The sequence below is a fragment of the Castanea sativa genome, chromosome 2 (assembly GCF_040712315.1).
Source record: "Castanea sativa cultivar Marrone di Chiusa Pesio chromosome 2, ASM4071231v1".
NCBI lineage: Eukaryota > Viridiplantae > Streptophyta > Magnoliopsida > Fagales > Fagaceae > Castanea > Castanea sativa.
Window position 1 is genome coordinate 31,970,362 of NC_134014.1, and position 11,087 is coordinate 31,981,448.

General features: G+C 35.9%; 1 protein-coding gene across 1 annotated transcript; it reads right to left on the reverse strand.

The window, feature by feature from the left end:
* Nucleotides 1-2,493: 2,493 nt before the first annotated feature.
* Nucleotides 2,494-8,620, reverse strand: LOC142623628 (TSL-kinase interacting protein 1). The gene is made up of 8 exons (XM_075797071.1): nucleotides 8,507-8,620; nucleotides 6,392-6,533; nucleotides 5,847-6,070; nucleotides 5,529-5,767; nucleotides 5,217-5,448; nucleotides 4,318-4,812; nucleotides 2,976-3,095; nucleotides 2,494-2,860 (listed from the first exon to the last, which is right to left on the reverse strand). The coding sequence occupies exons 2-8, from the start codon at nucleotides 6,516-6,518 to the stop codon at nucleotides 2,768-2,770; spliced, it is 1,530 nt and encodes a 509-aa protein (XP_075653186.1). The 5' UTR covers nucleotides 6,519-6,533; nucleotides 8,507-8,620; the 3' UTR covers nucleotides 2,494-2,767.
* Nucleotides 8,621-11,087: the final 2,467 nt, after the last annotated feature.

Below are 11,087 nucleotides of genomic sequence, written 5' to 3' on the forward strand. Positions count from 1 at the left end.
GACAAAGGAGGTCATCGTGCCACTCTCCGAATATGATCAGGAAGTCCTTGTTTAGACCTTTATTAGAATCGGGGAGGCATTGGATGAGCCTAACCTTGGGAAACCTTGACTTTAGATAATACCCCTACCCCTTTAGGTGATGGAGATTGTATACCCAATTAACATCATGGTGGGTGCACTCTAAACCCATTTTTTCGTTAAGAGCATCAACATAGCCTAAAATTCTAAACATATTGGGGGCACACTGGGTGGGAGCTAATCTATAAGTCCTATGGTAATTCCTAGTGATTGTACCCATGGGGATTCTCATCCCTCCCTTTATAAAGGCAATCATTGGGATTACTACTTCTCCCTCTCGCCTTTTCTCATGTCATTCCCCCCCCTTACAGTATCTAATTGAAACTCCTGGTGGGATCCTATATTGAGCTTTAAACTCCTTTATTTTTTCGTCGAAGTCTACTAGAGAGGCAAATCTACCCATATTCAAGGGAGGTTTGAAGGTATCAAAGAGATGGAGAAAGGGAAGAAGAACCGAGGAGAAAAAGACAGAATAGAAAGATGTAGACGAAAAGAAAGTAAACAAAAGGATTTATAAAAACTTACACGAAAAGGAAAGCTCTCCTCCAACTAGCTCTTGGTGACTGTGAGAGCACAAGTAGAGTAGGTGAGTTTGCAGGTTCAGTGTATGCGTACTAGAGTGAAGTGAGCAATTAATTTGGGCAGTATTTATATCAAGGGAGGGTTACAGGCGGGAAAATTTCAGCCTGGGTTCTAGCAAAATCCTTAGCCGTTGGATCTGCATCACGCTGTAGAACGTAGGGAACAGGGAGCCGTCAAAATTAATGAAAGGCGCGTCTCGCATGCCAAAGCGTCAGGAGCGTGCCTTGGGCAGTTAAAAAGACACATGTGCGGTCAAGGATGATGTGTGACAAGCACAGAGTAATGGTAAGGGATATCGAGATCCTCCTTTCTTCCCGAGGAGCCAGAAATAAAAATCTGAGGGGCTATTGTAGGGGCAACAGGCCCAAGAATACATGTCTATGTATCTATTGGGCTAGAGACCCAGTCCGAGGACAAGAAATTATCTTCCAAGGAGGAATACTTCCTTGGTTGTGTAAAGCCGAAGTGGAGAGGTGTGGTCTACCACTCAAAAACAAGATTCTAGGGGATCCTGTAGGTAAAGATATACATTGAAAAGGCACATGATAGAGAAAGCTGTTGTCACCACATTGAATGATCTGCAGCTAACTCTTTGACCGCATTAATGTGGAAGTGATGCCTAAGTAGCAGGGTTCAGCCTTACAGCTATCTCCAAAAGCTTCAGGAAGGTGCTGATGAGACAAGCATCCAGTCCCTTAATCTAATCCATACGTAGAGGGTAGAGAGAGGAGAAATGAGAGTATAAAGGGCGGAGGAAATCCCCAAAAGAAGGGGGAGAAAAAAAGAAGACACTGAAGACTCAAGAACAACATTTGTAATTTGTCCTTTAGTGAGAGAAATATAAGAATCAACATCTTCTGCTTGAGCCCAAGGACAACTTTCAGTATTCAAATTATATCATCTGTATCATATTGTGATCTTAGGCCACTATCATTGTTAACTAAACTCATTAGAATTTAGATTTCTAGCCCACTCTCTACAAATTTATTGTATTGGTCTCTTTGGTCCTATTCCTTTCCTACCGTTGGGTTTAGGTGTGAATTGCGACCCTACAAAGTGTATTCCAATTTCCAATCACCCAAAAAGATTTTTAAAAAAACAACTCGATCTAGAGTTGCCTTGTCCGGTTCACATTTTTTTGAGAAACACAATTTCCAATCATCTCCAATTTGATACATAATCTCTGATGTGGTTTGTGAGTAGTGAAAAAAAAAATGATTAATTCATGTAAAAATAACAGACAATCAATCACAATTTGCTATATGAGATAGTTGTGAAAATGGACATAAAATTGATTTAGCTCCTAGAATAACTATTACCTAAACATTACATTCCCAAGCACTTTATTTATGGATATATACATACAAAAATCATTGAACACTGAACACCTCAAATTATGAGAACACTTTATTTATTTATTTATGATCACATCTAGATAGAGTCTCTTTACGATTAACTATTCCTTACCTTTTATATTTAAGAAAATTTTGAGAACACCACACCTCATATTTCTTGTCACTAGAACTTTGAGCAGTGAGACATTTCTTGTAAAGCGTGTTTTGGGGTGTTTAATTGTAATTGATAAGGTGAATTGGGATACAAAGTGGAGAATGCAATAACAATTACCAATTTTATTACAAAAATCATACAAATTTACGTAACAATGAACATAATTAAATGCCACATCAAAAATATAATAAATAAATTTATTAAGAGTGATGCCAAAAATACTACAAAATTTACAACATGATACTTTCATATAGATGTATCACCAATCATAAATAAGTAATCTAAATATTCATTTATTAAGTTATATATACACACATACAAAAATCAATATAATAGCCAAGTACAGCTATGTTCTTCCAGATGCTGCATAAATTACGTCTAATTCAACCTAAGACACTGCAAAAAATTTGTTTTATTTTTCAGTAAGTGATACTGCAAAGCCTCAAAAATGCAATTTTGCAAATTAATATTCTGCAATATTTATCTAGCCATCAACTAAAGCTTATAAATTTGTTAGTTTCATTGTTTTCTATATTTTCTTATCTCCATCAGGAACATTTCAGCTTCCAACAGAAGCAATTCTAGAACTCATCTAGAGCTATCTAACAAATCCACCGACGCTAATATTATCGCCACTGATAAGCTTCTGAGAGATGGGTAGACCAAGATCAAAGGGTCCGCGAGAGTCCGTCTGTAGCCATCAATAAAAAATAAAATAAATAAATAAAAAGGATAATAGTAATCAAATTTACTATTCACAAAGGCATTAAGAATCAAAAGAATACTTCAGTAACAAATTCATGTACCCATTTAATGCCTGACAACCCAAGACTGCTTTCATCATTATATGTTCGAGAACACAGCAACAGGTCTGTTTCAGACTCTTGATGAGCATGATCTTGTGTGAAACCAGCTTGATTGTTGACCTGCATAACAGTAACAGACACTAAAAACACTTATTGGAGCTTATTAAGGTGCAAATAAGGTGGACACTAGTAACTTAAAGCCCACAAGTCTTATGCTGTTTCAAGTCTTAACAAAGCCTTTATCCCAACTGGTTTTTTTTTTTTAACAAGTAAATATAATTTTATTCAAAAGAAAAGATAATCCAAATACACCTTGTGTATAAAATCATAGGGGTATTTACAGGTGCGATTGGCCAGTTTAGAAGTTTTCTCACTGCACCGATGAGATCAATGAGCCAAAATTGCAAAAGACTATTGATCGCTAACAGCCTCCTAAAGCCTTTATCCCAACCACTTCAAAATTGTGAAAGCCATAGCCAAAAATATCCTCACCAGATGATCTAAACCATGAGTGACAAAATTAGTCTATTCCTAAACGTGAGACATTTGGAAAGTTTTACCTAACGGTTGTTTAGGAATCATCACCCATTACATCTATTCTTTCATATTCAAAAGGTTGATAGCCAACGGTCCTGAATAACCAAACCAAATACAAAATGTCCATGCGTATCATTGAGACTTCTTTTAAGTCCCCCAGCCCGCTTTAATCTAGGAACAAGTGATACCTCACGCAGCCCCAAGATGTTGGTCAAGTGGTTAGTGGTTCCCCCATGAGGTCTTTGGTTCAACATTTTGGGGCCACCCTCAAGGGATTCCTGACTATAATTACCTAATGTGTGTGGGACGGAGAATAATCAATGCTCAAAGAGGTCTAGGTACTCATGTAAGCAAAACAAAAAATGATACCTCACCCAACGTTTGTATCCATGTTATAATCTCCAGCACACTCTTTGGGATTCGATATATAAAAAAATTGTAACGTTAAATGTTTTAAACAGTTCTTACAAATTTCATGTCCTTCAACAAATTCCTGGATTTCAATTTTTATACAAAACCATGATTGATGTAAAAAACCCAACTTCAATTTGTAAAGTACATATAGATTTCATCCTAACAAATTTCTTGACTACAATAAAATCCATAAATCCACTTACGATTAATCTGGTGTTTGATTTATATGAAAAAACTAACATACATATGGCTTAAATACAAGTATCATACAATGGAGGGGATTGAAAGCTATCTCGCTATTGGACCTGTAAGCTTTACAACTACATATTTATGCCACAAATTTTTCAAAATTGCAATATAGCATAGAATATGTTAATAAAATTGAGCAAACCTGAGTTTTAGGAAATTTGGATGACTTGGAACTGGCATCCCGGCTGCAGTCTGCAGTAGACGCACTTCCCCTCAAAGGAAGAACATCTTTCCCTGAGGATGAGAATTTTTTACAAGGAAATGCATGGCATGTTTCTTCAGCATCTAATATAGATGAGTGTGAATCTTGAGTGGATAACCTTGGAAATTGAGGACAATTTATTTGGGCAGCGATATAAGCATCAAACGAATCAGATATTGGTTGAGTCAGCTGCAAGCCTGCATTGCTCCCTAATGAATTTGGATCACGATTATCAGACTTGCCTTGTAAGGATGCTTCAGACAAGAGTCCTCCAATGCTAATATTAGGTAGACAATCAGTGATGGGATCAAAATTCTTAAATTTTCCCTGTATGGACGCTTCAGAGAGAAGGCCTCCAATGCTTATATTACTTTGACTATCAACCCACAGGGCTGGTGATTGTCCAAGGCCATCATCTATTCTCGGTTCATTATCCTAGTTAGAACAAAATGAGCAAATTGTAGAAAAGTATTAAAATTTATGACAGCCTAATTTACAACTGCATCTACAATTAGGAGCATAGAACCATGTGCTATGGCATCATAACTAGGCAAGTGCCAATTCAAAAGACTAAATGAGACTTTATAAAACAATTCATGTACATATTTCTCACCATCTGAATAAAAAGGCTAGATATTATGGGTGATATTATTTTATCATTTTAATATATCAACATGTATATTTCTTTGCGGGACTATAAATGCTTAATCCATATCCACATTTAAAAATAAAATTTTCATTTAAATGTTAATCATAATATACAGAAAATTCCATAACTTTAGCTAAAGAGAAACATCCAAAAACAAAACCAAAACATAAAAGGTGAGCAGAAAATATACCACAAGATCAACTGGTCCATTAACAATCTTCTCAGCCACAACTGCAGCTGTTACTTCACTTACATTGTTTTCTTTAAACTCTTCACTTTTATCCTCAAATTGTCTCCCTATGCCACATGTGCTCTCCATATTAGTGCTGAAACTTTTCAGTGTGCCCTCCGATTGTGAAAAGGGCATTGATGTAGAAAGCTTACTAAAAGTTTTAGGCACGGGAGAACATAACCATCCATACCTTAAAAAGAGAAAACAAGTCAGAAACCTCATACAAACTATCAAATGCCTATTAAAAGAGAAAATGACTAGACCTTATACCTTAAGCGGAAAATTGCAGGTCTTCCAATAGATTCATAGACATCTCCTGCACTGATATCATTGTCATTCAATGTCCATCTTCGTTGACCAGCCTGTTTTTCCACTATGTTGTATGGAAAAAGTATAGGCTCCCCTTGAGCAATACTAGAACCACCCCACTTGCTATTTAGGTGCTTAAGCACAGAAGAAATCTTCTTCCGAACACTTAAAGTAAGTTCCAAATATGGATGATATCCATCCTACGAGAAAATTATAAATAAAACAATTAAAATTATAAAATATGTAATAGTTCAAAACATTCATTTTTCTGTATTTAACCTTTTCCAGGCCCACACATGTGCCTTCATCTATTGGGAAAAGCTGTAACTTGATCTTTGCAGAAGGAAGAAGTGATTGTCCTGGATAAAGCTCAAGTAGAGGTGACCTTTTTGTTTTCTCTGAAACAGATCTCCTTTCATCTGGAAAATCCATTTGTCTTTCCACAGATGTGCTAGAAAGAGGAGATTGATTATCACTTTTAACCAAAAACTCTTCACTTTGCCCTGAAACAAGAAGGTTCAAGAAGTTACGCATTACGTAGGAGTGAACTATACCAAGCCGAATGCAAAAGATACATGAAACTATTGTCCATTTGTCCCTTTCATCTGATAATATTTTCCCTTCCTAACCAAGCATATAATTCAATCCCAATCAAAGTAGAACTAACAGGTCCATCTGTGAGTTAAATCTGAAAAACTCAGTAAATGACATGGTATATAGAGTGAATACAACTTAGACAATGATGAAGAAAAAAAAAAGGAAAAAAAAAAATTGCATTCTGCTTAAAAGCGATTCAAGTCTAAAACTTAAAGGTGATGCCTCACCTGCTGGTTTGTGACTCTGCCCCCCAGTTCTCTTTGCAGATTTCTTGGCACCAGTCTGACTGATGTCTGCAATACGCTTTGAGGGAGCTTTATCTGTCTTTTTGGTTCGCTGTCTAGCCATATTCATGGTGATTCAACTTTCCTGTTAATTAAGCCAAACATTAAACTCATCATCCTTCTTGTAAATTAATAATAATTCAGATCCAAGCCTCCAGACGATCAGAAATCAAAGATCAGAACATTTACTGCATGAGCATCATATTGGGTTGCTTCTAATTTTTCTGGAACCATGATCAGGTTACAACTATATAAAAAGGAAGGGGAGTTTATATGCTATAAATACAATAAACATATAGAGTACTTCATTGACTTGCAAACCCAATCCAGAACTAACTTCTTTTTATTTGATACATCAACAATTGGAAGTGGGGGAATTTGAACCCTGGATGTCTCTATTGGAAATACTAAGAGGTGCCAATTGAACTACAAGGCTCTTGAAAAGGAGCAAGTAATGAGCCTAATCCCAAAAAAAAAAAAACTTAAATAGCAAGTTCAAACCAGAACACTTCTAATTGTTCCCTGCACAGTTAATAGAAAACTTTGACTTCCTGGGAATTAAAAAATTTTCACATTCCTCATCACAACCACACAAACCAAATACAAGTAGTCCCTGGAAGAACAAACCCACCCCTTCTGCATTAATCTATCATCCATACCTCCTTGAACTCAGAAACAGCAAGACAAATTCAATACTCTAGTTTTCTCTTTCAACTCCTTTAACTTAGAACTAATTAGCTTAAGCTTGTGTGAATCACATAGGCCATAGCATAATATATTCCAAATTCCCAACACCTACCCAATTGACAAGCCATGCCCCAAAAATTACAAATTTCATGTCAACCATACACTTTAAGTGATCTTTTTTTTGGATGAGTACTTTAAGTGATCTTCAAACACACCATGGTTTGTAGTGCCAGTTCAGAGTTCAGACCTTCTAAACTATTTTCACCATATCTGTTTCCCTATAACACATATACAGAGCAGCCTCAGAAACCACATACCCTTTTTTTTTTAATGGTAAAAGTAGAAGTTTGGTCCTTAAAATTTGTTCCGTTCTATTTTAATCTCTGAAATCTAAAAAGTTCCTTTTTAGTCCTCAAAAATTAAAAACATAGTTAGTCCTTCTGGTTTCCGTAGCTTTTTATTACAAGGGATGTTTAGAATATGACTGACACCAACAAAACCAACCTCAGCCGAGCCGCACCAACCACCTCTGTCAACTGCCAACTTGGTTGATTGCAGTTGTCGGCCAGATTTTAAAATAAAAATAAAAGACAATTTCAACTCAACCATCAGAGTTTTTTTATTTTGAAAAAACAGCAATTACCAAACCAACCACCAGTCCCTCTATGCCACCGACCACAGCCAACAGATTTCAGATCCCTCTCTCTCTCTCACTACCACTGGCCACAGCCCACAGCCACCACAAGTTGCAACCCATCTTAGCAGCCATCCAACTGCACTTATAGAAACTGCTTACATGGTGCAGTAGCAGTTTGTGCAAAAAATCCTCAAAAACCGGCCGAGCAGTCCGATGAACACCCATCCCATTATAATTCTTCCTTAGATTTTACATTTACAACTTTTTTTGGACTAAAACAACTTGTAAATTTCAAATACTGCAATAAAACTTTAACTAAAATTTTGAGAACCAATTGTATAATTTCACCTATTTTGAAATTTGAACTCACGTCTTAAAAACAGCGTTATAGTATAGAAAGTACACCAATCAAACACAGAAATTCCCAAACAAGGTATAATTTTTACGAGATCAATTTGGCGTACGGACCAGAAACCCTAATTTCAGTGACACAGCTCAAGTGAAAACCGCGTCGCGAGCTAGGGTTTCGGCCACTACTTAAAACCACAAACAAAACCCACGAACCCTAGGGTTTCGAGCACTACGCATATATTTTCGCAGAATTTGAAAAACCAAAATTAGAATCGAAATTAAACAAATAAACAAACAAACACAATTTACTATGATCGAATCTCTCGCAAAATCAACTACAATTCAAATACAATCAAGAATTTGAGTTTCGAATTATCGCGTACCCGAATAGAGAGTCGAAGGCAGAGATTTTGAGTTTGGCGGGAATGAAATGTCAAATTTATTTTTGGTTTGGGTGCGAGAGAGAGAGAGAGCCGGTTTCATTTATAAGTGCCGCCTCTATACTATAGAATCGAACATTCAAAATTTTAATTATTTCAAAGAAGAAAAAAAAAAAAAGATAGGGCTTTGATTGAACTTGGGCCTCCAAGTCCAAAGTCCAGTAGTTCGAGTGGTTTTGGACTTGTGAGCTTTGTAACATTTTAATGAAACAGCCCATGAAAACAAAAATCCGCCTTACTTCTGTTCTTTTTTTCTTAATTAAAGTAGAGTTTTTGTGTTTTTTTTTTGTGTTTTTTTGAGGAGGAGGGTTTTTGTGTTTAAGTGAGTTATAATTAGCTCAATTCATAAAATTTTTGTTGTTGTTTCACGTTTGAACCTTGCCTACACATAAAAAAAACTAATTAGTATTTTGGTTTAATGATAAAAAGTAATCATTATAGGGCAAATGTCATAAGTTAAAATTCTATTGTACCTATATTTTTAAAAAAATATATTACATTTTCTGCCCTTAAAATTTTGGATTATTTTCATTTTTCGCATTACATTTCAAAACTTGCATTTTAATCCTTCATGCTTATTTCATTTTTATATTGGCTCTTTACTCTTTATACGTCAAAAAATATCATCTTGGCCCTTCATTTTTTATTTAGTTTTTTATTTGACTCTTTACATTTGAAAATTTTCATCAAAATGAATATTTAAAATGTAAAATAGGGAAAAAAATCCAAAAATATATTTTCTTTTCCTTCTTTATTTTTTCCACTCCAAGTGAAAGAATGATTTCTTTTTATCTTTTATAATCAAAGTTGTAAGGACCAAAAATTAAGCACAAACCCAACAATGTAAAGGAAGTTTAGTAATTCAATGCCCAAAATAATGAATTTGTAGAGAAGGAACAAACAACAAAGTTAATGGCGTTCTTATTAAATACTCAAACTACCCAGCTCTACATGACACTTTCTAAGACGTTTTCTCACTAGAAATGGCCTCCCCTTTCTCTGCTTCCTCCTTTCTTATTTATACTCCTTGTCCTTGCTATCTCAACCCTTCATCTCTCACCTAATCAACCTCATTTGCTGACACTTGTCCATTCACTTGTAGTCGGTAATGGAGAAAAGCTCTAGTTCTGTGTCTTGTACTGTTCAGATCACCTCCACATTAATGCAACGGATAAAGCTGGTACTCCCTATTCAATGCGGCCAGAAAGCTTGGTGCAGAACATTCAATGCAGCGTTCACAATTACCTATCCTCACCCCAAATATTCTCAATATCTCCAGTACATCACCAATTTACCTTTTATATTTTTCCGGGGTCATCTCACTTCATCTTCGAGCCCTTGACTTTCATTCTCCTTTATTCCCTACATTCCACAGTTGATCCTCGGGTCTTCAGGTCTTCATCTTAAGTCTTCGGGTCCTCACAAAAGTATTATTTGATATATATATATATATATATATATATATATATATATATATATATATATATATATATATATATATAAATGCCTTAATCAACCTATTTCTATTTTTGTTTCTGTCATGAGACTCACTTAATAAGATAACTTAATTATGAAAGTAATTAAATTACTTTAGAAGAAAATATAGTAAAGTTTGAAGTGGCAAACTAATCATTAAGACGGTTTTGATAATATTAATCAATTATAGTATTTGTATGGTCAATGGGCCCAAGAATATGTGTTGAGTTGGCCCAGGAGTGTTCGTTGGGCTAAAGGCCCAATCCGAGGACACTAAATGGTCCGAGGATGTGAGAATAGCAGCCCATTAAGCAATAGTAATAGGTAAATAGGTGATATCTGATCAGGTATATCCAAGAAGGTGATCCGAGGAAGAGTATATCCTCGGCTATGTAAAGCCGAGGTAGGAGAAGGGCTGGATAGCATCCACAAGCAATATTTTAGGAGATCCTATACGTAAGGGTATACATGGTAGATATGGAGGATAAGAAGAAGGGCGGTGAAAAATATCTAAGATAAAGCTATTACCACCACCACCACATTGAATGCACTGCAACTGCTACTCTGGCCGCATTAATAGAGAAATGATGCTTGAGCATCAGAGTTCAGCCTTATAACTGCCTCTAAAGATTTGAGGGGCAATGGATGGGACAAGTATCCAAATCAAAGATCTGATCCATACATGGAAGGGGGTTAGAAGAAGGTGGATGATATAAAAGGAAAGGAAGACGCTCAGAAGGAAGGGGAGGAAAAACAGAGAGAAAACACTGTATACATCACCATCTTTATTTGTAATCTATCTTTGAAAGAGTAATTACAAATCATCCTCGACTTGTGTCCGAGGACAAAATTCTTTCATATAAAACAGTTCCTTACGTGTAATGTCGTGATCGAGCCCATCATCTTAATTATCTAACATCACTAAAACCTAAATTTCAAGCTCACTCTCTATAAATTTAATTGATAAAGCAAAAGTTATTCAGTCGTTATGAGTTCGTCCAGATAGGGCCAGTCACACTCTGGCGTCACAACGGAAGCAAGAGCTCAC

What these genes read in the sequence shown, in the direction of transcription:
- LOC142623628 (XM_075797071.1), bottom strand. Translation starts at nt 6,518, where the DNA reads ATGAATATGGCTAGACAGCGAACCAAAAAGACAGATAAAGCTCCCTCA. An exon ending in GCAGAGTCACAAACCAGCAG is followed by an intron (nt 6,071 to 6,391) that starts GTGAGGCATCAC and finishes TTCTTGTTTCAG; the next exon opens with GGCAAAGTGAAGAGTTTTTG. An exon ending in CCTGCAATTTTCCGCTTAAG is followed by an intron (nt 5,449 to 5,528) that starts GTATAAGGTCTA and finishes TCTCTTTTTAAG; the next exon opens with GTATGGATGGTTATGTTCTC.